Source organism: Alosa sapidissima, chromosome 17, assembly GCF_018492685.1.
Source record: "Alosa sapidissima isolate fAloSap1 chromosome 17, fAloSap1.pri, whole genome shotgun sequence".
Taxonomy (NCBI): domain Eukaryota; kingdom Metazoa; phylum Chordata; class Actinopteri; order Clupeiformes; family Clupeidae; genus Alosa; species Alosa sapidissima.
In genome coordinates, this window is record NC_055973.1 from 22,609,083 (window position 1) to 22,636,582 (window position 27,500).

A 27,500-nucleotide genomic window follows, 5' to 3' on the forward strand; every position below is an offset into this window, starting at 1 on the left:
GAGAACAGTGACTCACCTATTGATGGTCGGGCACAGGTGGGGCATCAAGTGAGCGTGGCGTTAAGAGACACAGACAAGGGGAGAGAACAGACATAAAGAGAACATTAGCGCTTATGGTACACTTCAGAGACACACCACACCAAAGAATGTGTTAGCATTCATGCAAAACAGGGCTTCCATTCGCCATTGTGAGTGACAGAAGAGGCTTCTGGAAAAGAGAGGGATGAGATGTTAATAGAAACTGGTGCTGTTTTACTGTGGAATCTCTGGACAGTGATTCAAACACAGAGAGAGAAAAAGAGAGAGAGAGAGAGAGAGAGAGAGAGAGAGAGACACCTAGGAATAAGACACACAGAACAAGGTGCGGTGTCGTCGAAGGGCAGAGAACCACTTGACCGCACGGCAAACCCGGACTGTGAAGTTAGTAGAAAACAAACCCACGTGGTTAATCGTATGAGAAGCTCAGCTCAGCACAGCACAGCCCAGCACTGAGCCGGGTCGGACAACGGTCCACTCTGAAGCCGAGAAGAGCCCCAAACCAAACGCACAGCCAAGCCAACCTAAGCCACGCCACGCCACGGCCACACCACACCAAGCTGAGCGGGCATGATCAACAGTAGCCGCTCAGGAGCCAGTCCTACTGGGTAATGCGGCCTCCGCCTGAGGCGGCAGGACGGAGGCGCGGGTGATTGTGATTGGTTAGTGATTGGGACAGAAAGAGAGGAACAAGGATGGACAGTGCCCATTACTACCGTCACCACTATCACCATGAGCCAGTGCGCCAGCCTGAGATGGGTTGGCATGGCATAGCATGGCACAGCATGGCATGGGCCGCGAGTGGCACGGGGTGAGGCGTGGCGTCCTGTCCTGTCCTGTCAGTCAGTCGGTCGATCGGTCGGTAGGTCGGGTCAGTGAGTGAGGTGAGTCGTCGTCATGCAGTGAGTGGATCCATGCCCCACTCCACAACAAACCTTCCAGCGGGCACTGGGCGGGCAGCGCAGCCAGGGGCTCCTGGAGCTCAGCGAAGCTGGGGAAGAACGGCGGTGCTGCGGGGTTCAGACCAGAGTTCTGGGACGGCGATGAGGGCGGCAGCCTCCCCGCGCCGGGGGACGTGGGGCTCTTCGGCGAGGATGAGGAAGACGTGCGGGACTTCCTGCCCGACTTCTGCCCATCTCTGGGGGTCTTCTCTTTGGGGGAGGCCGCCACGGGCACCGGGGCAGGGGAGAGAGCAGGGGCAGACGTGTCGAAGTCGAGACCGGTCATCCCGGGGATGCCGAACGGGTCGCCGTGGTTGTTGTTGTTGTGCTGCGAGTCGTTGAGGGACCAGACGGCGCCGGACGGGGTGAAGGGCGGAGCCGAGATCAGCGCCTCCATGGGCGTGTCCAGCCCAGCGCTCTGGAACGCCAGCATCGGATCTCTGGCAGAGACGTCGGCCGCAGACGACGAGCCGCCGAAGGAATGATCCGGCACAAACATGGTGTCATCGTAAACGCCGCTGTCTGCCAGGAAGGGGCTGGCGTTACTCAGAGGGGAAGCGGCCAGCGGGGCGGCCTTGCCCAGCGTCATGGGCAGAGGGAAGGAGGCGTCTTTGCCGTCCCCGAAGCAGGAATTGTCGGCATCCATGAGGGAGTCTTGGAGGCCCATGGAGAAGGAACCCTCGGGCATGGGCGATGACGTCACAATGCCCTTGGGCGAGAACGCTGCGGCCTGATTGGCTGGAGTGGCGGGAGCAGAGGGGGTGGTTGCGGTCAGGCAGAGGAGGTCCTGTGTGAGGGAGGCGGGCATGGCGCCCTCTTCAGGCAGCAGCTCACCACCAAACTCCTGCCTCTGGACCGATATGGCCGCAGCTGAGGCCGGGACGAAGGGCTCCGCATTGATCGCCCACTCTTCCGGAATCTTCTTCCGGCTCTTGCCCTTCTTAACCCTCCCCCCGCCGCCTCCGCTGCGTCCCCCCTCCTCCCGCTCCCACCCCCCCTCCTTGCGTGGGGATCTGTGGGAGCTGTCTGCGGCCGGCGGCGGCGTGTTCTCCCCCTGGGGCTCGCCGTGACCCCTGACCTCCACGTAGTCGAAGGCATCGTCGCGGGGTCGCCGCTTCTTCTTCTTCTTCTGCTGTTGTTGTTGTTGTTTGCGGTCCGAAGCGTCCGCGTCACGCTCGTCCCCCACGCCGCTCTCACGCGGCGGCCACTGGGGGTCCGGCGCTTCCTGGGGGCTCTCGGCCAACTGGCCAGCATGGCGACTGATCACCGTGGAGACGCTGGGTGTGAAGGGCAGGGCGGAGGGGATGCCGGCCTCGTCCGGCCAACACTCGCCTAGGGCACCTCATATGTGAAGAGGGAACAGAGTTAAACATCACACACACAAACACAAAGACACACACACAAATACCACCCACTCATCAGCAGTAGAGAGCGAGACACTGTCAAACAACTCAGGTTATCAGCCTGTGCGCGTGTGCGTCCCTTCTGTGAACCTACTGTGGTTGAGCCACAGGACTGATGATTTCTTTGATAATTAGCTTCTTTTGCTGCTTGATTCACCAAGGCTAAGACCTGTGATGATGTGTTTACTGTACAGTCAGATAACAAAGACAGTGAGATGCAACACTTGTGACAAATTTCATTCCAAACCATCGGATAGAGGTGGCGAGTCTTTGTGTATGAATACAAGCACAGCATTGCTGCACTGTTATGAAAATACATGCTTGTGGAAACTGGAATTCAACACACATATACTGTATACATAGTGTTATATAACACAAAGCATAAACACAAGTATTATACAGATACAAAGACAGACACAAACACACACACACACACACACACAAACACACACACAAACACACAAACACACACACACAAACACACACACATACACATATACACACACTCAGTTATGGCTGCAGTTATGGCAGACATTGTTACATATCCTATATGCCGGATAATATTACACAACCAATAAGGCACTGCATCTTACACAACAGATTATACACCGCCTCAGTTAAGAGGCCAGTGAAGCGGCCATTCCATATACGGCTTTGACCCTCCGCTCCAACAGAGGCTAATGAGAGTTTTGATTCCCTGAACTCCTCCTCCGCGACATCTGTCAGTGCTGAGGGGGAAGTAGGCCTACAATAAGGGCCTCCAGTCCAGTCCAACTGATTACCCATCAGACACAACATGAGGCCGCAGTGAGTGAGTGACCCAGTTGCTTCCAGTTGGGGGGAGTTGAGACTTGTTTAGTCCCTGAAAAAGTGGTCTAGGAGACTGTATTAGAGTTATCTACTACCAGGGTAAAATAAAAGAGATCAAAAGATAGTGTCTGTTTGTCTGTGCGTCCGCTGTCCGACCCTTTAGCACACCGCGCAAGGAGCGCAGACATAGGTGCGGGCCGACACTTTCTGTGACTTGTCCGCGTGCACAATTTTCAACTGACAAGCACTTAATAAGAAATGGATTTTATGGAGCGGCGCTGACAAAAGTAGAGCTGGACAATAATCTAAATTTCTCCAGCTATGAGGTTACGGGGACACTTAATATGGTATTGATATGGTTTCTTTTAACTTGCATAAAACACTGTCCTGCGGCTTATACACAATGCGGCTAATACACAGGAAATTACTGTAAGCATGCCAGGAATAATGACTAAGGAATAATGCATGCTGAGTTGAGCCAACATGTTGTAACAGTGGAACAGGAAGAAGTCAATGAATTCCACAATGGGAGGGGAGCAGCGCACTTGAGCAGTTGAGGTCAAAAGGACAATGGCACCACCTCTCAGCCATCTGCGGTCCACGACAGTAATCTAAATCTAAACAGTGATGTGTGAGTTCATTTTTACACACCAAAACATACTAGGCCCATGTCACTGACGCAGGTTAGCATGGTAGACTGTGCAGTTATTATGCTATCCTATAAATACTCATTTTATTTTTCTAAATCATGCACAGCGATGTGTGTGGTGTCAATTTTGAATTAATTAATTAAATTAATTTACAAATGCACTAGGCCCATGTTACTGATCCATGTTAACTTGGTATACTCCGCTACTATGATGCTTCTGTAAAGCTGGGGTCTCCAATGGGTAGCTCGTACCAGTAGCTCCCCACCTGTTTCTAAGTAGCTCTCCAAAAGGTTTGAGGAAGATGTTCATAAATCTGATAACCCTGTCATTTGGAAAACAAGTTAAAGTTCCTATGAAATCAAATTCACAGTCTACAAAGAGAAGGCAAATGAGTTGAAAGGAACCTTTAAAAATAATACAAATCTCATTCAGCGGTTTTGGGTGGAGATCAGCTATGTGAATACACAGTATGCTAGTATAACATAAAAGCAGTTCTCGGAGGAAAGAAGGCTCTCGGCCATGTCCATTTTGTCAAAGTAGCTCTCAGAGGAAAAAATGTTGGAGATCCCTGCTGTAAAGTAACTTAAATTACAAAAGCCGTTGTACCACAGCATGTTATTGTGCCAGGCTAACGTAAGTAAGCACAGCAACAGCAGTGCTGTTTCACTTTAGCGGAGAGCATGCCAACTTTATAGGTCCACAGTCCCATTGCCTGGGTATAACATCTGCTCTGCAGGTCACACACCCGCTGCAGGCTACTACCTCAATACTACCTCACACACACACACACACACACTCCAACACACATCATACGTTCAATCTACTTATCTGAAGCTACAAACACAAACACACATGGACACACACACACAAACACAGATACAGACACACACAAACACATGCACATACACACACACACACACACGCAGACACACACAATGACATGCTCCCACACAGATTTACACACATGGGCATATGGTCCAATTCACCACTCACCTGAAGCTACAAACAGTCACACATGGAAACACACACACACACACACACACACACACACACACACACACACACACACACACACACACACACACACACACACACACACACAAGTGTCTGTCTGTACAGTAAGCAGCCCAGTGCACTGACAGACTGGACCCCATCTGCAGGCTCCCGCCCAGGATATAACAGACCAACACCTACCCCAGAGACACTGTCACACTGACCACAGAACACACACATTTAGTTAGACCAAATCTGACACGGGATGATCATGACAGTTAAATCTCCTTCTCTAAGTGAGATTCCAATCAGCATCATTACTGATGTCAGAAGCCCCAGAAAGCCTCTAACTATCACTTGACAGGCTGTCAGCATCCGGCAGCCATTTTGAGAAGAGAAACAGTTGGAAGTCTTTCCATATTAAGGTAATTTACCCGCCTTTGTCCACAAGCTAAACTGCACTCTGTATGTCATGGATTCAATTTAATTTCCTTTGATCATATCGTGGCTGCATGTGGATGACCTGTTAGACCAAACTAATAGAGCGCCCCCTGTTGGTGGTGACGGGCACAGCGCTGACCTGGAAAACTGGGATTGGGATTTGAAGGGATAGACCCAGCAGGGGTCCTCCTGCCTTGAGCCCATAATCCTCAAATGAAAACTCAAACATCGTCGCCACAGCAGCGAGTTAACGGCGAACGCCGCATGGGACACACATGTGATCATCACACTGTACAGATGGTCCTCTGACTCACTACTGTACACACACACACACACACACACACACACACACACACACACACAATAACTCAGTGACTTGTGACCTTCACACAGATTTCCGCTTACACACACACACACACACACACACACACACACACACACACACACACACACACAGACACACACACACACACACACACACACTAACTCAGTGACTTGTGACCTTCACACAGATTTCCACTTACACACACACACACACACACACACACACACACACACACACACACACACATTTAAACATCAATTAACACATAATACACAGATACACAAATACACACACAACAAAAACAAAACAAAAAAAACAAACAAAAAAAATACATTGTAGTTGTTTGACAGTTGTGTGACAACAGCAGTTTGGTGGATTTGAATAAGGAAAACAAAGAAGCATGACATCAGGGGAATACAAATAGACCCATTCTCAATGAATGGTTGATCCCATCAAAACATGGTTATGACAGTTTGTGCAGTTTTTGTGTTTAAGAGCGTGTGTCCTTACAGTGCCAATGTATGGGCGGTTATGTGTGTGTCTACATACATATGTGTGCTTGTCTGCACACAAGAGTGTGTATGTGGGCGTGGATGTGTTAACACATAAATACGTAGCTCTGTGTATGTATGTGTACAGTATGTGTGTTTGCAAAGAGTGTGTTTGAGGATGTCTTAATGCATATTAATATGCAGCTTTGTGTATGTGCACGCATGCTCATGTCCATTTGTATGTGCAAATATATGTCCACTGTGCATATGTATGCGGACATGTGTGTCAATGAAATTATGGAAATTTGTTGGCTATGTGTGTCTATGCGATTATGCAAATCTGTGTGTGTATGTCTCTGTTTCCTACTTGTAGAATTACTCTGTATTCACAGTGTGTGTGTGTGTGTGTGTTTGTGTGTGTGTTTGTGTGTGTGTGTGTGTGTGTGTGTGTGTGTGTGTGTGTGTGTAAAACTTTGTGTGTGTGTGTGTGTGTGTGTGTGTGTGTGTGTGTGTGTGTGTGTGTGTGTGTGTGTGTGTGCGTGTGTGTGTGTGTGTGTGTCCTACCTGCAGACATGTCCATGATATTTTTTGGGGTGGCGGCAGTGTCTTTGGAGGGCACCTGCGGCTCTGCTGGCATGGGCGGCGGCCTCTGGGGCTCGGCGATGCTGGGGGGGCGGTCCCCCTGCAGGGGGGCCACGCCCACGTCCATGCTCACACCTCCAGCCGGCTGGGAGAACCCTGGACACACGACACACATACAATTGTTAAGGCTTGCATTTCAGTCTCTTTGTTGCTTTTTAAAATAAAATACAAATACAAACAAAAACAGAGCCACTTAACAGGTTGGAAGGGCAAAACTTAACCTCATGGAGCACAAACCCCCAACACTAATCTCTGCCCCTGTGCCTGAACCAATGTCCGATTATCTGGCGTGATGGTTAACTGGTTGAGGAGTAGAGCTAACCGTGGCTCTGGTGTGATACTGAACTGGTTGAGGATGGGAGCTAATGCTGGTTCAGCCATGACAGTGAGCCCTTGAAGGAGTGACTCATCTCCAAGCCTAATGGCTCAGATGAGCCCCACAAGTCACATTTAACGGCCAGATTTACGAGCCACACTTCACACGCTTGGGCTGGGGGAAGCAGAGAGAGGGAGAGAGAGAGAAGGAGGGAGAGAGAGAGAGAGAGAGAGAGAGAGAGAGGGAGATGGAGATGGGAAGAAAGAGAGGGAGAGAGAGGAAATGTGAGAGAAAGAAAGAAGAAAGAGACTGAGGGCCAGATGTACTAACGCGTTTGCGCCCACTTCAGGCGTATTTGTTTCGCAACGTGCGTGTAAAATCATTGCGAGGTATGTACAAACAGGCCGCAATGATGTAAAAGCGCAAACTGCCTGTCGCGGGAGCTGAACATGGCTAATTGCGTTTTTCGTGTCATATATAAGCATTCATGGGAGGATCCAGGGGAAAGTGAGAGTTTAGCGTAAAAAGATGGGAGGGGAAGAGTAAAGAGCGCTTAATTATGTATTCCGCGGTATGTACAAAGACTGCTCCTGAAAGCGCACGTCTATTCTGCGCCTAAATACCTTTGTTAATCCAAATTGCAGTTCAATGCGTCAATAAGACAACCTTTCAAAGACAACATAATCGCTATTTAGAGCACCAGTTTTGTAAGTATTTGTACTATCAAAAGCAACCTTAACTTTCATTGGACTTTTGAATGTCTTACTTTCACTTTCACGTCATTCACTTAAACTTTCCTACTTGCTAGATTTGACCAATTTTCCATAGCCTACGTGCACAAGTACTTTGAGTAAAACTACTGATCTTCATTATCTCCCTGCTTGTTGACATCTTATCATGTATGGTATAATTTCATGATCGCTAAACGTTTGATTCTTTTTAATGTTGTCATCAGTTAACTTCATTCAACTGCGCTTGTACAGGCTCTGCCATTCAGTTGTGGATGTTGAGAGTGTATGAGAGTATGAGTGAGTGAGTGAGTCTATGAGTGAGTGAGTCAGTGATGAATGAGTGATGAGTGCAGAACGGTCCACCTGATAACTTTCCCCTTCAGTGAAAATATCCATTAGTCCATCGGATAACTTTCCCCTTGATGAAGACATATTCATTAGAACCCCCCCTTCTCCTGCTGTGTGAGAATTGCCTGGCAACACCTTCCCAGAAAAGTATGCTGTGCTGGGTGTCGCCGTGGAGACTGGCTCCAGTGGCTAATGACAACCCTGCAGTCGAAGGGCACAGGGGGTGGGTGGATGTGGGTGGATGGGTGGTGTGGCGTGGGGTGGTGGAGTTCAGAGATGCAGGGAAGCTAACAAACACACTTCACACTCACTCCCCACACTCCACCAGCATAGCCATTATGCCAGTAAAAAAGAATGCTCTCAATTCATGGCAAATGGACTGCATTTATAGCTTAACGCTTTTCTACTCTCCCGACCACTCAAAGCACTTTACAGTTTCATGACATTCACTCATACCGATGGCGAAGACTGCCATGCAACGCGCCAACCTGCGCATCGGATGCAGCTTTAGGGTTGTGTGTCTTGCTCAAGGACAGGGTCAAGGTCAGGGTCAAGGTCAAGACATGTCCAGGGCCGAGACATGTCCAGGGCCCGTAATCGCAAGGCATGTTTCCTTACCACTAGGAGTATTGCCCTAAAAGATTTTAGCTAGGAGTTTTCTCTTAAACGTTATTCACAAAGCCTTTCAGACCTACTCTTAGTAAGCTCGCTCTATGGTTGCACAAGCTTAATTGAAGTGACCATCTTGATTGGCTGATGATTATAACACAGGAATGATGGCAAAAACCTCCCCTACGACAATGAGTGACAGGTGACAGGTCTTTGCTGATGAGAATGTGTGCGCTACTCAAGTACCGCGATGGATGGAAGATGATGAATAAATAGCATAAAGGAATAAAGAGTAAGACAAAGCAAATAGCCTAGTACCATAATAAAATACACTACGGATTGATGCAGTATCTTTGCAAAATGTTTTAAATTAATTTGTATGCAGACAAGTAGACTACATTCGCAAAGAGGAGAAACAATTTAATTGAATTGCTACAATGAGACGTTACATCTAGTTAATACACATACAATTATGGTTTTGTTGGTGGCGTTATTGCATCCCTAGTTACAATGCACAATTATTCCCTCGCAATTGAGAACTCCTGTGCATGTTCATTTCAAAACATTGTGACGTGAAATGCCACTAAAAGCACCTTAGGGTTGTTTGTGAATAGGTCTTAGTGAGTTAGGAGTCCTCTCGACTTCTTTTAAAGTGGCCCAGACTTAAGTGCTACTTTTAGGGTTAAAATGCTTCGTGAATTACTCTTAGTCAAAAAAATCCTAAAGTTAAGAGTGACAGGCCCATTATTTTTAGGAGTTTGTCCTAAATTCACCAGTCAGGGGCTACTTTTAGATGCCCAGATGCCCAGATGCCCTCACTGGAGCACCCTCACTGGAGCACCACACATCAACACAGAATATAATCAACCTCTGAGAGGGGCAGAAAATGTATCATTTACACACAAAAGCTGATGGAAGTGTGTTACATGTTTACAAACATGGGTCTGCAAACTAGGGTTGTTGGAAATGCAACAAGATTTTGTATAGTACATTGTGTCAAGATTGGTTGGGTATGCATCAGAAGATTTCTCATTCTCTATTCAGTCACAGAACATCATATTTAAATGTGTCAATTTCCTTGAGTAAACAATAAACATTTTGTACAGCAACAGATCATATGTAAAATACTACATGGGTAGTATAGCTAAATTTGAAGGGTGTCACGATTTCGATTTTATATCGAAATCGTTCGAAATTACATCTCAATCTCGAACTTCAAATTTAAAAGTAGAATCGACGATGCAGCCACACCCCCAATGTCACATCCAGCATGTATGCCAAGACGCACAAACGCACGTGCTGAACTGCAGCATCAACACTCCTCTAATTTTAGGCTGCAGCCAGTTAAAATATACACATCAACCTACCGAAATCAAAGCCCCTCTTGCTACTTTGAAATCACCGGTGTGGAAGTACTTGTTCATTCACGTCAATTAAAACTAACTTACCCTACTCAACTTAGCAAGTGAAAAGATGATCTAGTTACAGTCCAAAGTTACTTTAAGGCTTAAAATGCACATTGATAAGTATCCATGGACACTAACCTTGGGTCTCTTCGAAGTGTGCTGAAACGATCAAATTATAATTTTGTGTTGTTTCATTTCACTATGTTCACGTCTCTGTTTTAGCCTAATGTTGGTTCTGTTTACATTACAACCTCGCGTTTGAAACGGTTTCAAAATAAAAAGCGGTTTCAAAATGAAAGCCCCCCAAAACAGAAAAGGAAAAGGCCAAAAAGAGTAAATAACATATAAGGAATGCATTAATAGTAATGTTGAAAAAAAGATCGAAAATCGAATCGAATCGTGACTTTAAAATCGAAAATTGCATCGGATCGAGGATTTGGAGAATCGTGACACCCCTACTAAATTTGCATTGTACTCTATGCAAACTAATACATACAAGAATATCATGAATAACATGTGACACTGCACGAAAGATTTTGATTTGTTGTGTTGTGTTGCGGCAGGGTAAGACAAGCAAGACATGCAAAGCAAATAACCTGGGAAGCTCCCTGCGTGGCTGGGGTCCATCATCTGAGACTGGTTGGGCTGGACTCCCCACTGATCTGAGAAACCAGCCATGGAGCCTGGGGGGAGAGAGAGAAAGAGTGAGGAGAGAGAGGGAGAGAGAGAGTTGAGAGGAAGGGAGACAGAGAAAGGGAGGGGGGGGGGGGCAAAAAGATTGAGGGTGAGCGATGGAGAGAGAAAAACAGAGGCAAAGAGAGAGAAAGGGATGGAGGAAGAAGAGAGGGAGAGAGAGAGAGAGAATGGAAAAGGAAAAATGAGAGAAATGGAAAATGAAATTGAAAGAGAGGGGGAACAGAGACAAAAACATGACTCATAAGACACTATGATAGAGACAAAAAAAACCCTTTAACAGCACTAAGAACAACCTGTTGTTGAAGACTAATTTCTACAATGTCTAAACTACAGAGTGTGAAGCTGATTCATTAAGAGTGCATGTCTGGTGCTCTTTAAATGTCCTGACTGCAGGGATCCACAGAATCAGCCATGGGCAGCAGAACAGCAGCATGACCAAGCCCTTCTCTCTACTCTCACTGCTTATTGTGTGTGGAGGCTATATAACAAAACCTTTCACCCAACAAAGCCCTCGTACTCACACAAACACACACACACACACACACAAACAAGATTACCCACAAAAACCTTCTAATAAACAGCTCTCACCTGGTAGGAAGTCTGGAACGAAGGCCTGTTGTTCAGCCAAACACGGCCTTACTTCCCCCTGAGGCTCTGGGCGTGACGCTGTAATCAGTCCCCCCGGTGTCACTGCAGAACTCACCAGTCCTGTAACAGACACCATAACAGATTGGTTCCTAGTCTGTCAGCAGCGTGCATCCAGTGCAGATGTCTGCTCTCTCCTTTGTGTCGAGAGAGGGTTTTCCCCCTGAGCGAACCACACGAGCGGGACCCCCCCCCCCCCCCCCCCCCCCCTCCCCCTCACCAGCCACCCTCACGCAGGAAACCACACAGCATCCCAACGTGGCATCCGTGCAGTGTTCAAGCCAACTCCCAGAGAGTTGAGTTCACTCTGCAGGGGTCGTTTCTCTCGCGTACTCACCTTCCTCAGACGACTCTGCATCCCCAGAGACGGCCTACTGACTGTCTCTCCACGCGCGACACACACCCCCACCACACAGCTAATCTCAGAGAGCGCACACGCAAACGTGGACTTGTCCCCCCGGAGCCGAGCACTCTCCCACACGCCTGCCATCCACCACACAAAAAAAAAAACCCGGGCGGAGCTGCTTCGGGCCCGCGGTTCCGAGCTCTCCCTCTGTTCTGAAGTGATGTTTGGGTCTGCGCGGCGGAGCCGGTTCTGGTATCGGGAGGCAAGTCGGCGCGGGCGTGGGCCCTGTGTGTGTCTGATGCACTGTGGTTTCTCAGCAGTGGCATCGAGGGAGAGTGAGAGAGGCACCCAGCATCCCCCGGCCTGCCTCCGCCCCCACACCCACTCACCCCCGCCTCCGCCCTGGTCTCCCAATCTCTCAATCCCCCTGCCTGCCTAATGCCCCCTACACACATACACACACACATACACACACTCAGTCCCTCGCCAGCTCGCTGCGGGCACTAAGGCGGGTGACACTGAGGCAAACGGACAGGAAGGAACCCAGAGACACAAATGCAGAGGCGCGACACGCTGCGGTACGGCACCCCGCGACCCAAAAAGCACCCACACGGGCCAGGCGAGGGTCCATCCGCTCCGCTCCGCACCGAAGGGGGTTCTGTCGTGGGTGAGGGCTGCCATGCGTGATGGCACAGGGGCTACTGATCTCTGCCTGATTGTTCACCATTGGACAAGGAGAGGCAGAAAGGAAAGCCGAGAGGTTCGCCTGTACTGGGCTACTAAAACAGATGGTCTCATTTCAAAAGGTCAAAACCATCAGGTTTATCTCCTATGAATTATTTGACAGATAAACTCATTATTTAAAAGAAAGACTGTATGTACCTTTATTTTATGTAAAATATACTGGACTCATGCAATCAATATTTCTTCCACTATTTGATAACAAGGTATCATGTAATAAAAAGTGGCCTTGCGAGAGCAATCCTTCTGTGAATGCTGTGGAAAATAACTTTAGGAATATGCCTTGACTCTTGCAAGGTCTGTGCTCTTGTCCATGGTCCTGAAATGACCTCAGCAAGATGGCCGAAGAGCTGCGCCACAGTGGACAGTCACTGACTCACTCTACTACAAAAGAGGTCCATCCTCAAATGCCCTGTGGTGTGGGCTATTCACACTATGATGCAAGTGACCGGATGTGCCCTTCCTGATGTCCCCTTGTTCAGCCGTAGCCGGAATGCAGCCTATCTACGGGGGCAGACACAGCCGGCTGTACAAATGGGCTGTACAATTATGTAAAAGAGTGGCTCTCACACCGAGATAGCACACTTAAGAGCTCGTTTTCATTTTGTAGATGTAGTATTGGGCTTAATAACTAAACACTAGTAAGCCTTTGTGTGTATGTTAGTGCGTCTAGTTTCAGTAAATTCATTTTTTGCTATAGCCTACTCTCAGCTATCATTAAGGTTGGAATTTGCTTTTTCCTATGATTTCAAGATTCTATGTGTTGTGGTCTGTTGCAGCCTACATTCATCAGTGAGCTTGTAATGTGCTTTCCCCTGAAATTTGAAGATGCTGCACTTTGAGAGTGTGTGTCTTTCAGAGTATGTGTGTCTTTGAGAGTGTGTCGACACACGCTAAGCCAGTAATCACCGATCTGGAGAGGGCAGTTTGAGCATGTCTGGGGCAGGGATGTCTGGGCGGTGATTTGGGCCACAGCCTCATCCCCGTCCCAGAACCCCAGCCAGGGACACAAGCACACCAGCAACCCAAACATCAGCAATGATGACCCAGTCTCCTCTCTAGGAGAGGTGTGGGGGTGAGGTGACCCCCCCCCCCTCCTCCCAATATAGCCCCAAGGCTACAATTATAACATAATCATAGCCTTCATCATATCATTTTACTATGTGCGTGTGGTAATTAACTCTGTAACTAACACTGCCACTGTGGACGTTGTTGAAGTGTTCTTACAGGACACAGGTTTAGCTGATGGTGTGTGAGCACACTGAGAGAGAGGGGAAAAAAGTCTGCAACACCAGTATATGCTCCCAAGTTATAGTTTATTTACCGTGACGTTTCGGGCCCACTCAAGCCCTTCAACGTCACGGTAAATAAACTATAACTTGGGAGCATATACTGGTGTTGCGGACTTTTTTCCCCTCTCTCTCATCGTAAGTGTTTTGTCCAGCACCCAGGATTAGATCGGGATGTGCGTGCGTTTTTTCCTCTTCACACTGAGAAAGCCAGCGGTGGCTGTCTGAGAGGTGCTGATGTGACCAGTTACTACATGGATTAGCACAGCCTCACAAACAGCTAGCGCTGCTCACTCAGCCAGAGCAGAGGGCACGTTATAATCTCTGTGTGTGTGTGTGTGTGTGTGTGTGTGTGTGTGTGTGTGTGTGTGTGTGTGTGTGTGTGTGTGATATAAATAAAGACATCCACGACCAGCTTTAGTAATACAGCCACTGTCACTCATTCAGAGTTACATGCTGTGATTTTCATCACTAAAAATGAGATCTCCCACTGTGCTGTAATGACTACGAAATATAAAAGAGAAAAGCTACTGCACTGAGGGCTATGAGAGAAAAAGAGAAAAAAGAGAGAGGGAGACAAAGGGATGGAGTGTGTGAGAGAGAGAGAGAGAAAGAGAGAGAGAGAGAGGGATAGAGAGAGAGAGAGAGAGGGAGACAAAGGGAGAGAGTGTGTACGCCTGATTGAATGAAAGGGACAGAGAGCAACAGAGAGAGAGAGAGAGAGAGAGAGAGAGAGAGAGAGAGAGAAAGAGAGAGAGAGAGAGGGATAGAGCGAGAGAGAGAGGGATAGACAGTCTGTCTAAGAGAGGACATGGCTGGAAATTGAACAAGCTGGAGAAACTGAAGTGATGATGGAGAGACAAACAAATAAATAAATAAAAGTCCAGCTCTGAAAAGCCTGACCCTGGGTCACTCTCGGATATCAACTGACGGGACATTCACATCTGCAGGCACTTGGCAGCAAAGGAAATAAACAGAGCACTGCACTGAACAACCAAAAAACAACAACAAATAAATAAATAAATAAATAAACAGACCTCTTCCAAAATAAATTAAAAAAAACATGGGCGTGGGTGTCTGCTCTCAAAGTGCAGAGTCATACTGCTGGCAGTGTAATAATCAGACCACCACCACCCACCCCCCCCCCCCCACACACACACACACCACCTCTTCCTCTCCTGCAGTGAGTGTGAAGGAAGTGGACGTCTGACCTCCGCTGCTTCACTCATGAGCGTTAGCTCAGAAACCACCACCACTGAGAGACTTTCATTTGAGAGGAGATGGACAAGCACAGCACAAAACAGACACACGGACGCCATATATATTTGAATGGATAGTCTGATAATATATATTTGAATGGATAGACAGATGATATATATTTTGAAAGGATAGACAGATGATATATAGCTCTGGAAAAAAAACACTGTTCACTTTTCTGATGTCATCCTATGGTTGCTGAGTGACATTCGAATGAGTTGATGGTAATATTCAAAATGAAGAGACCACTGCAAATTTGAATATGACGGTCAATTCATCCGAATGTCACTCAGCAACCATAGGATGACATAAGAAAAATGTACAGTGGTCTCTTGATTTTTTCCAGAGTTGTATATTTAAATGGTTAGACAAATTATATATTTTTGGATGGATAGACAGATGATATATATTTCAATGGATAGACAGATGATATATATTTGGATAGATACAGTAGCCTTGCAGGTTGAAATAGATTGATATAAACAACGATAAATAAATATAGACATATAAAGATAAATAGATATAGACATATAAAGACAAATAGATATATAAAGATAAATAAATATAGACATATAAAGATAAATAGATATAGACATACAAAGATAAATAGATATAGACATATAAAGATAAATAGATATAGACATAGCCTATAGTTTGCTGTATTATTTCTCTGTCTGCACATTGAATTGGCCCTGGTATGAAATATAAATATAAAATATAAATAAACGTCCCTTTGTCTGTTCTATTGTTCTTTTACTTCTGTGGTAATTACAGACAAGTTCAAGCCTACGCATAGTTGTCATACTTCTCTCTCTCATACTTTACGTGACTGCAAGCGCCTTATTTGTCATGCCAATGAGGAATTCTTTATTTGAAAAAAAGAGAAGAATTTAAAAAGAGAGACAGTCAGACAGACAGGAAGACAGACATGAACAGTCAGACGGACCAGACGGATAAGAGCACTGGAGATGGAGAGAGGGACTAGAGAGGGAGAGAGAATCAGAGGGGAGGAACGCCAGCCAGACAAAGATCGCACACTGAGATCATAACACAGAGAGACTTAAGAGAGGGGTTGAGGGGTCTTGAACCCACTAACTCATGTGTTGAGCTGTGTGTGTGTGTGTGTGTGTGTGTGTGTGTGTGTGTGTGTGTGCATGTGCATGCGTGCATATGTGTGTGTGTATGTGTGTGTGTGTGTGTGTGTGTGTGTGTGTGTGTGTGTGTGTGTGTGTGTGTGTGTGTGTGTGTGTGTGTGCATGAGTGCATATGTGTGTGTGTATGTGTGTGTGTGTGTGAGAGAGTGTTGGTTTATTAACTTGCTGAATGCTGAATGCCTTTGCCTGGAGTTCTGGCTAACTCTTCTGCTCTCCTCCCTTCATGTCTCTGTTCATTTCATCTGACTCGTCTCTCTATTCCCTCCCTCTATCTCGTCTCCTCTCCTCTCTCTCTCTCCTCACTGCACTTTTATCCTTTGCCTGACCCCCTCTACAACACTCTGCTCTTTCTGGGTGTGTGTGTGTCACTGTTTGTGCATGTGAGTCTGTGTGTGTGTGTGTGTGTGTGTGTGTGTGTCTGTGTTCTTTTGAGTTACATCTATATTTGTCCCTAACCCCACCAGAAATGAGGACACAGATTCTCTTCAGTAGAGTATCTAACCCATATTCCTGTGAGTGTGTGCATTTATATTTGCATCTATTCAACTGTGTGTGTGTGTGTGTGTGTGTGTGTGTGTGTGTGTGTGTGTGAGAGAGAGAGAGAGAGAGAGAGGGAATGCAATAAGTGGTAAGACTTTTACTTTCAACGTGACAGGCAGGTGTAGAGCGGTGTGAAGGATGCTTTTTAATCACTGGTAAACCATATTTCAAAGTTCTTGGTGTGGCAAAGGTTAAGTGTTCTGGGTCCTGAGTCTTGAAGTACACACACATACAGTACACACACACACACACACACACGAACACACAAACACACACACACATATATATACTTCTGTATTCTGGGTCCTGACTCTTGTCCTGGGTGAGGTGTGCGTGAGTGCTGGGTGATGGCAGCTGTGACACCTCAGGGTGGGAGGTAAGACGATGAACTAATTCAGTGGCTGGAGGTGTGTGGAGGGGTGGTTTAGACAAGGAGGGAGATGAGAGGTGACACCAGAGAGAAGAGTGTGTGTAGTGTGTGTGTGTGTGTGTGTGTGGGCAGGAATAGGCTGCTGGCCGATGGGCAAAGCAGCTCACCTGCAGAGCCAAGGTGACAGCATAGACAGAAAGAGAGCGGGGGGGGGGGGGTTGGGTGTACAGGAAGAGCATGATAGGAATTGGCACATTTTTCATGTGTGTGTGTGTGTGTGTGTGTGTGTGTGTAGGTGTGTGCGTGTGTGGGTCAGTTTCTATCTATGATAGGGTCTATGGCTTTGGTGTGATTAATATGCAGTTGTGTGGAAATGGCTGTGGGTGTAATTTATATATGTGAATATTTGAAATTGCGTATACTGTACATGTCTACTGTGCCTGACAGTTAATGTATGTGTGTGCCTAACATGTGCTCTGTGTAACATTTCATGTGAGTGTATGACTGCCTCAGATGTGTGTGTGTGTGTGTGTGTGTGTGTGTGTGTGTGTGGGTGAGAGAGAGAGAGACCATTAAGAGCTGCAGGTCCCTCTTCCCCTTCAAACATGGCAAACAGTCTGTAGCTTTGGCTGCTGTCAACCCAGTTTTGTCAATGCCAGTGAGCAGGCAAGCATGGTGGAGCACACACACACACACACACATACACACACTCACACACACACACACAAGTGAGTTGGCTTTAAACCACATTCTCTAACATACTTTCTGTCTCCCATACTTTTCAACAATTTTTCATACACAAAAGGCAAAAGGCACCAACACACACACACACACACACACAGAGAGAGTGTGGGAGAAATGAAAGACAGAGGCAGAGAGAGAGAGAGAGAGAGAGAGAGAGAGAGAGAGAGAGAGAGAGAACTGGATCTCATTGAGAATGCAGGGCCGCTTTAGGGCATTGAAGAGAAGTGTGCATGATAGTCTCTCAGCGGAGAGAGAGTGCTGCTGAAAGGCAGTCCTATGAATGGACACGTCCTCAGCGCGTCCTCAGTGAAGACGGCCAACCTCTCCTACAGCTCCTCAATGCACCCGCCCACTGCAAAGATGCCAGCCTGTTCAGCTGAACATCGTCTGGGTCCAGAAGACACACTGAGATTCTTCCTCAATACTTATTACGCTACAAATTAAAACTAATGGTGCATACAAAAGAAGAGGGAAATATCTAAATAATATAGCTACATAAAGCTCTTCAAATAACATGCTTTAAATTATAATGTTACATTATGTGGCACTGTAAATACGATGTGAGTATTTTAAAATCACATTCCTAGACATGCAAACATGTATGTGTGGGACAGAGAGATAACAGGAGAGAGAGAGATAGGGAGAGAGAGAGATAGGGAGAGGGAGAGAGAGATAGAGACAGAGGGACAGAGAGATGACAGGAGAGAGAGAGAGAGAGAGACAGAGAGAGACAGAGAGATGACAGGAGAAAGAGAGAGAGAGACAGAGAGATGACAGGAGAAAGAGAGATAGGGAGAGGGAGAGAGAGATAGAGACAGAGGGACAGAGAGATGACAGGAGAGAGAGAGAGAGAGAGAGAGAGAGAGAGAGAGAGAGGTGAAAGGAGGAGGAAAAGGATGGAAACAGGAAAGGAGGAGAGAAGTTGGTGAGGGAGGAAGGTGACAGGAGATGAAAGGAGGAGATGAAGGAGAGGAGCACACGGATTTAAGCACACGGAATTAATACAAGCAGAGTAAATAAATGGCTGATAAATACAAACATAGTAAATAAATAGCTGATAAATACAAACATAGTAAATAAATAGCTGATGAAGGGAGAGAGATGGACAAGATGTGTGAAGACTGTCCAGAAGATGAGATGAGAGGAGAGGACAGGAGTGAATCTAGAGCCCCAACTCTCCACCCAAAGAGAATAAGAAACCAGTGAGGGAGAAGAGTAGAAGAGTAGAGAGGATGAGATAAAGACGAAGAGGACACACACACACACACACACACACACACACACACACACACACACACACACACACACACACACAGTCCGTCTGCAGATTAAGCACATCTGTTCAGAGCTTGGCCAGTTCCAGCTCCTCTGCTGCCTAAAGTGGCCAGAAGTAGGCCAGGGTGACCCATATAGAGCTCCCCCAGAGAGGGCAGCGCTGCCTGGGCAGGGCTGCAGCTAGCCTCCCTTACGCCTCCAGGAAGTGGAGCATCCACAGCATGTATCACCCCATCCTCACCGAGGAGGGAGGATGAGGGGAGGCGCTGGAATTAGATACTGCTGGTTAAATGGATAAGTGCTGGTTAAACGATGTGTGTGTGTGTGTGTGTGTGTGTGTGTGTAGGTGTGTGTAGGTGTGTGTGTGTGTGTGCTTGTGTGTGTGTGTGTGTGTGTGTGTGTGTGTGTGTGTGTGTGTGTGGAGGGGGGGGGGGGTGTTAGGTATGATAGCACAAGGACTTATGCAGGGCTGTCATTGTCTTAGCCTCATTCTATCGGTCTTAACAAGGATTTTGTACACATACAGTTTGAAACTCAGAAACACCCTGATTACATAGAAGACATCAGAATCAGAATCAGAATCATAGATGAAATAGTCATATCAAAAACTTGAGCTATAAAATGCTTAAGAACAGAAACGAGCAGAGAGCATATGGCAAGTGAGTGACAGTAATATTTAATGCTATTTCAGCCCATTTCAAATCTCCTTTCAGAGGAAGCCTTTCAGCTCCCTCTTTAGAAAAGATCTCTGTGAGCGACTGCGATGACATCCTCTCTCTGATACAATGAAATTCAGCCGAGGCGCCAAGAACAGCAGTGTGCAATTTACACCGCAGCCTTCGCCGGGCTTTAATGGCAGGTGAATGTGCCCCCTTTTCAAAGGGCAATTCAACCCCCCGCCATGCTTCACCAATAGAGACCAAATGGAGTCTAAATGTCTACGCAGTTTCCAAAAATGGAAACTGGATTGCCAAGCAAAGAAAAGAGAGAGAACAAGGGAGCACACAAACAGATAGAAAAGATTTGAATAGAGGGGGAAAAAAGACGCAGATTCACAGGACAATTTCAGGTTCTTTGTTAAACAGTTTATTAGCCTAGTGAGATGACACAGGTAAGGTCTAAAAATGGAACATTTCACATTTAAAAGCAGTGGTGCCGCATGTAAGATCAGTGTTCTCACTTAAGGTTCAGTGTTCAGTGCATTAAAAGACTAAAAGACATTAAAAAAAAGCCAAAAATGATCTGACAGTAGAAAGTCCACAGGGACCTGCCACTACAATAACCAAAAGCGGACAAACACAATGCCTTTAATGCTAGCTGGTGAGTAACCATCAATGGAAAACTAGCCTACAACACCTGATTTGCTTTACATAATGCTTTGGTAAATAATCATAATAATTGCTTACATTAATTTAAAAAAGTGTTTTTATATTCAGAGGAACGCTATAGTGCAAAGTTAAAATAGTAGTGACTGCCTTTAATATAGGCTGTGATTGAAACTGTCCGAGGTTAGACAGACAGCACATAGCTGATTTCTGTCCATCGAATCATCCCTCTATTACAGCATCTCACACAGTGCAACAGAAACAGTACCATAATTTCCCAACTATTAGCCGCAGTTTATACATTGATTTTGCAAAATTTCTTCACTTATGAGGTTAATACACAAGGGCAGGTATATATGGTATTAATCTGGGTTTTTTTACTTGCATAAAACACTGTCTTGCGGTTTATACACAATGTGGCTAGTACACAGGAAATTACTGTAAGGAGGACAAACTAGGCCAAGCAAGTCAAATTAAAAATATCCCAGTTCTTCTCCCCTCTGTGAGGGTCATGATCAAATTTGACACCAGGAGGACAACCAGAAAAATCAGAGAGAGAGAGAGAGAGAGAGAGAGAGAGAGAGAGAGAGCAGTGAATGTTGAGTGATGAGTGTTAGGTAACTACTGCATAGGACTGCAACTATTAATCCAATAGTTGCCAAATATTAAATTAATTGCCAACTTTTTTGGTAATCTTTTAATCGGTTGGAGTTATTTGCTCATTTCAGCTTCTTAAACTAGGGTATTTTCTAACTTACTCTGCCATAAAAGTAAACCAAACGTCTTTGGCTTGTGGACAAATCAAAGCATTTAAGGACATTATATTGAGCTTGGAGAAACACCGGCTGACATTTTACAGACAAAACAACTTTAACCCATTCATTGAGAAAGTGATCAATGGATTAATCCACTACAGAAATAATTGTTACAGTAGTAGTTGTAGTTGCAGGCCTACTACTCTGGCAGACAGCCCAGGGGTCTCTTACTCAAATAAGAACTGGTCTGTTAGTGTCTTTCTGATGAACTGATTCATTGTTTTCATCTCATTTCTACTTTACTCACACTTTTACATTAGATTAGACTAGCCTGGCATTGAATCAAAGTTTTTACAAACAGATAGCTGATAATTACACCCCAAACAAAGCATGGCTACACTTCATATTACTGTGTAATATAACAACTACACCATTAAACACAGTGTGTTACATTGTAGACGCACTATTACCAACAGCTAAGTGATGTGCTAAGGGATAAGACTGGGTAGTGCACTAGGAGTGCATATCACTAACACAGCATCCATGTTCTGCTACTGTACATACTGAAGATAAAAGCGCAAGACTGTATTTAACAGTGTAATTACAATATGACACAGGACACAAGCATTGCCATCAGACTAAAGGGCAGAAAGGTAAATATCCACTGGTGGTTAATGAGGTTCCCCCTTCACAGTAAAGCGATTTGCGTGCCTTGGAAAACGCTATATAAATGCAATGTGTTGTTATTTGTTGTTAGAAAGGAGTAAGGTATAAAGCAGCAGGGAGAAGCGTGGAGAGTGGACAGGAAGCAGGTTAGGTCCAGCAGGAGGGGGACTGCAGTGTTAGGCGAGTGGCCTTGCAGCACAAGCCACAGAGGCACCACAGGGGGCGCTAGAGGAGGCAGAGGTGGTGCTGACGTTGGTGGCGGCGGCGGTGGACGTTACATAAAAGTGTTAGAGACAGAAAGCTGACGGCACAACCAGGCTGGCAGTGGCGCTGTCTATGTCTTGTGTGTGTGTGTGTGTGTGTGTGTGTGTGTGTGTGTGTACGGGAGTTTTGAGGAGAGTGCGTGTGTTTTTCTGTTGCAGTGTGTCTGTGCAGTGTATGCAGTTTGCGTGTGTATGTGAGTGTGTGTGTGTGGGTGGTGAGTGGTCAAAGGAAATGATGTCCCCATAAACCCCCTGGTCCCCATAAGTCATGTGATGCTTGACATGAGGAGACCAGATCAGAGAGGCGGATGGGTAAATGTGTGTGTGTGTGTGTGTGTGTCTGTGTGTGTGTGTGTGTGTGAGTGTGTGTGTGTGTGTGTGTATGTCTGTGTGGTGTGTGTGTGTGTCTGTGCGGTGTGTGTGTATGTGTGGAGGGAAAGTCTGAAAGGACAGGGACAGAAATGCGAAAGACAGAGGGGGCAACAAATATTACACACATCCGTTTGTGAGTACATTAGTGTGTGACTGTGTGTGTGTTTGTGTGTGTGTGTGTGTGTGTGTGTGTGTGTGTGTGTGTGTGTGTGTGTGGACTGCAGAATGGCTGAGTGCACAGAGTGATTAGATAGCGTGTGTGTGAACTGAGGAGCCAGCGGGTAAATCAGATGAGGACAGGGTGACAGTCGTGTATGTGTGTGTGTGTGTTTGTGTGTGTGTGTGTGTGTTTGATGGAACAGACAGATCAGCTCTATCCCTGAGCTGCTGCTTTCCCTGAGTTGCCCTCGTTCAGCCTCTCACCACACAGCCTCTTTAACCACACCATGGCCATGTCTGGTGTTAGTGTGTATATGCACTACATTTGTGTTTGTAGATATGTATATGTATGTGTATGTGTGTGTGTGTGGATATGTGTACATGTAGTGTGTCTTTGTATGTTAAGTAGGCATTAAGTAGTAGTGTGTGTGTCTTTGTATGTTAAGTAGGCATTAAGTAGTAGTGTGTGTGTGTGTGTGTGTGTGTGTGTGTGTGTGTGTGTGTGTGTGTGTGTGTGTGTGTGTGTGTCTGAGTGTGTGTGTGTGTGTGCACATGTGTATTTGAAAGTGCAAGTAAAGACAGCTTAAATGTCAGGGGTCTTTCATGATAGTATTTGTTCGCTGATGCATATGAATATTTGGCCACTATGACCTTCCCAAGGTGTGAGACATGATGTCTGTTACAGGCTGTGTGTGTGTGTGTGTGTGTGTGTGTGTGTGTGTGTGAATGTATGTGTGGGTTTGTGTGTGTGTGTGTGTGTGTGTGTGTGTGTGTGTGTGTGTTGCATGTGAGAGACAATTCTGCTGACGATGTAACTGTGCTCTAATCTGGTAAAAGACAGCACATGTGTAGGTGTGTCTGTGTGTGTATATGTCTATTTCTCCACTTTAAAGTTGTGCTCTTAAAAGACTGGGAGCCTTTAATAAGGCTCATGTTTGAAGTTCTCTAAGTAGGTGTGTGTGTGTGTGTGAGTGTGTGGGTGTGTGTGTGTGTGTAGTAGTAGCAGCAGTAGAGGGTAGTAGTGATGTAGTACTCGAGTCCGGTCTCGGACTCGAGTCCGGTCTCAAGACCAATTTCTGCTTTCTCGGTCTCGTCTCGGACTCGTTCCTTCAAAGACTCGGTCTTGACTCGGTCTCGGACCACAGTGGGAGGAGAAGGACTCGTAATTTCAGACCGAGTCCTCGAGACCAACGCATTTTTTATGTTCATATAAAAAAACAGACAACACATAACAACAATAATAATAAAATGCAATGTTGACCGGCATTATTTGAAAATGACATCCCATGGTGCAATGCAAAGATACTGCAGTCAGAGCCGTTTATTTATCTCTATGGCTCTGCTGCCGGTGAGTGTCTGTAGGTCAGCATAGTCCATATTAAGACGTTAAGACTGCTCCTCTAAACAATTCCCAATCTAGCTTAGTCTGTAGGCCTAACTGTTGATTATTAACTGGGGTGATATTAAATTATGAATATTAAAACTGAAATTTTTTTATGGTCTTGGTCTCGACTCGGTCTCGACTCCTAAAGGACTCGGTCTCGACTCGGACTTGCTTCCTCAAAGACTCGGTCTTGACTCGGACTCGACTGTATTTAAAAACCAACAGACTCGGTCTCGACTCGGTCTCGACCCTTCAAAGACTCGGTCTTGACTCGGACTCGGCATAGGCGGTCTCGTCCCCATTACTAGAGGGTAGTGCAGGCGAATGAGGAACAGGAGAGTCGGATCACTGAGTAGTCACAAGTAGGAGTGTGTTTGTGCGTGTGTGTGTGTGTGTTATGTTACGAATGTGTGCATATGTGTGTGTGTGGTAATGGTAGAGGAGTTGAAGCAGGAGAGTCTGATCGCTGATGGTCCTCACACAGTTAATCCTCTGCAGCAGGAAGCAGCATGGGGAGTGGTGGGGGGTGGTTAATGATAATGATCAGAGAATGGGAGGATGAATGAAAAAATAAATGAAAGAGTGATAAGAGAGACAAAAAAAGGACAAAAGACAAAAAGACAAAGAATGAGAGAAAGAAAAAAAGAACAAGCATGGGATGGAACAAAGGTAAACCGAAAATAAAATAATAAGAAAAAGCAAGGTTGAGTATGGTTAGGTTTGGGGTTGTGAGGAGAGGAGACAAAAAAAGCCAGTTAGTTAAAAACAACAGCAGAAGAACTACCCCCACAGCAGGAGAACTACCCCCACAGCAGGAGAACTACCCCCACAGCAGAAGAACTACCCCCACAGCAGAATAAGGGCTTCTACATACTCGACGCACCCGACCAGTAGCGCGTCACCGTGACATCAAAATGACGTAGATCTTGCTGGCACACCAGGATTTTAGCCAGGTAGCGCAAGGTAGCGCACCACTCATTTTTTTTCAGACGAGCGTGACAAAGCGGAAACAGGAAGATGGACTAGGAGGGCAAGCGAGAGTTGCAGTGTTTTATTACAGTCGTGAATTTTTAATAGTTTGCTGGATAAGTTAACAAAGTTACCAGCGAGAGTTGCAACACATGAAATTAAGAGGAAAGAATAGAAACTATTTATTTTTAAACAAAGGATATCTATTAAGGCCTGAACAAAATCTCTTTCCACTAGCCAGCTAACTAAACTGTTTAAGTTATTAAAATTTCCCTCGGGATGACTAAAGTATCTATCTATATATCCATCTATCTATCTACCTGTGCGCACACCTTGGAAACTAGATGAAGTACCATCACAGAGGCTAGATAATAGCAGAGCCCGTTTACGTTCTCTGCTACTAGTGTTTTTTAATGCAGCTTCTTCTGCTGTGTAAGGTAGTTAGCATTACTCTTTTCACAACAGCGACACCTCTGTTCAGGAGAATATTGCAACTAGTGTCGTGACCACGACGCGCGAGTATAAATGGTTACGGCGCTTCTGTGACGTCACATTGTCGCGCTACCGGTCGGGTGCGTCGAGTATGTGGAACGTTTAACTACCCCCACAGCAGAATAACTACCCCCATGTATGTCCCACTGCAAGCCAAACACCAACACCCCCTGGCCCAACAGCCCCAGTCCACCCAACCACACCCACTCCCACAAACATCCCCCAGCAAGCCAAGCAGCCTATCCCATCCTATGCAAGCCAAGATCATGCAACCCCATCCCAAGGCATGCAGGGACCTAATGCTTCCAAGGCAAGCATGCCCCCCCCCCCCAATCCCCATTGTCCCTCCCCAGGCAGGCATGCACAGCTGGGGCGACCCAGGGTCTGGCAGCGCCCCCTTTCCCCATCACCCCAGCTCCTCTCCCTCTCCCATCTCCCTCCACCCACACTGGCTTTACTTACTTCCAGCGTGCTCCCGATTCTGACCCAGTTACTACTTATAACTCCGAGCGAGCGGTACCAAGAGGCCCGCTGAGGCCCGGTGGCTCGTAACGATGATGAATGAAATCAGCGGCAGCCGCTGGAACGGGGGGAGAGGAGAGACGAGAAGGTTCTAGCACTTTCTCAGCGCTAGCGTAGCCGCGCAACGCTAGCCCCTCGAGGAGACGGAGGAGAGCCATAAATACCTGATGCAGTGTGTGCTGCTCAAACTGCTGAGCTAGCCTGTTTCTGCTGGGCCTCCAATCCATCACAAGTAATTAAGTTAGAGGGGGCTGGATGTGAGGCTTTGGGACTGTGGCAGGTGATACCAGAATAGAGCGCTAATTCCTGGAAGTCAGATGCAGTTATATGCAGCTCAAGTGAATTGCCTAAACTCAAAACCATCGATGGACAGAGGGGGAAAGGTCTGGCTTCAGAACGTAAAGGTATCTGTTCCAACCATTCATTCCAACCAGCTCAAGTAGCAAAACTCTTCAGCCAGGTAGATCAGCTGATTAGTGAGATCATAGACAGTATATAGTTCTATCTATGCAGTCTATGAGTGAGATCACCTGTGGTAAGTGCACAGGTAGAACCAATGCATGGTGGGACTTTTACTTTCTGAAACCGGACTTCCACCTCTGTCGACCAGTCAGAGAGTGTGTGGCGCTGGCGTCCTCCACGTGCCACCTGCTCCTCCTGTGCCCGCCAGGTCGCGACCCCACCATGCCACATGCAGACAGTAATGCCAACCCCAACAAGCAGAGCAGTCGTTCCGATAACATAACAAGGACGGAGGGAGTCATGCCACGTCGGCACAGCGGAGGGCAGAGAGCGGGCACATTGCGGGCACCATCAGGGCTTCTACTGACTCACCCTGTCTGAAGCGTTCAGCTCTGAGGAGACAGTGGAGTCCTTACACACCAGGACTTCTTCCTGTTCTCTTGAATAAATGTGTGTGTGTGTGTGTGTGTGTGTGTGTGTGTGTGTGTGTGTATGTGTGTCTGTGTGTGTGTGTGAGAGAGAGATCTCCTCAGAGTGAAAGGGTCAGGAAGGGGAGAGGATATGACTACAGAGCTACTGGAAAGGACATGGACAAACACGCATGCACGTGTACGCAAACACCATGTATGTTGAATCTGTCCTGTCTGTCACATCGACACATGGACAAGTGTGAAATAAACAAACAAATAAACAAATATGTCCAATGAATACAACCGAAAATATGGAACAGAGATAACAAACTCAATATGAAGAACTGAAATCAATGAAGCCAATACAAAGGCATGGAAAAGATCCCTTCGCTTTCATTCAGATGCACTCAAACACGCTGACACACACACGCACGCAAGCACGCGCACACACACACACACACACACACACACACACACACACACACACACACACACACACACACGCACATACACACTCAGATC

At 46.5% G+C, this 27,500-nt stretch overlaps 1 protein-coding gene across 1 annotated transcript in view; it reads right to left on the reverse strand.

Moving 5' to 3' along the window:
• The window catches only part of LOC121688947, a 105,072-nt gene that overhangs the window by 49,913 nt on the left and 27,659 nt on the right, over window positions 1–27,500 (reverse strand). Inside the window, exons 4-7 of the mRNA XM_042068863.1 lie at window positions 11,427–11,546; window positions 10,739–10,825; window positions 6,655–6,828; window positions 972–2,318 (exon numbers count right to left, since the gene is read on the reverse strand). Coding sequence (XP_041924797.1) covers window positions 972–2,318; window positions 6,655–6,828; window positions 10,739–10,825; window positions 11,427–11,546 — 1,728 coding nt within the window. The remainder of the gene's footprint in view (window positions 1–971; window positions 2,319–6,654; window positions 6,829–10,738; window positions 10,826–11,426; window positions 11,547–27,500) is intronic.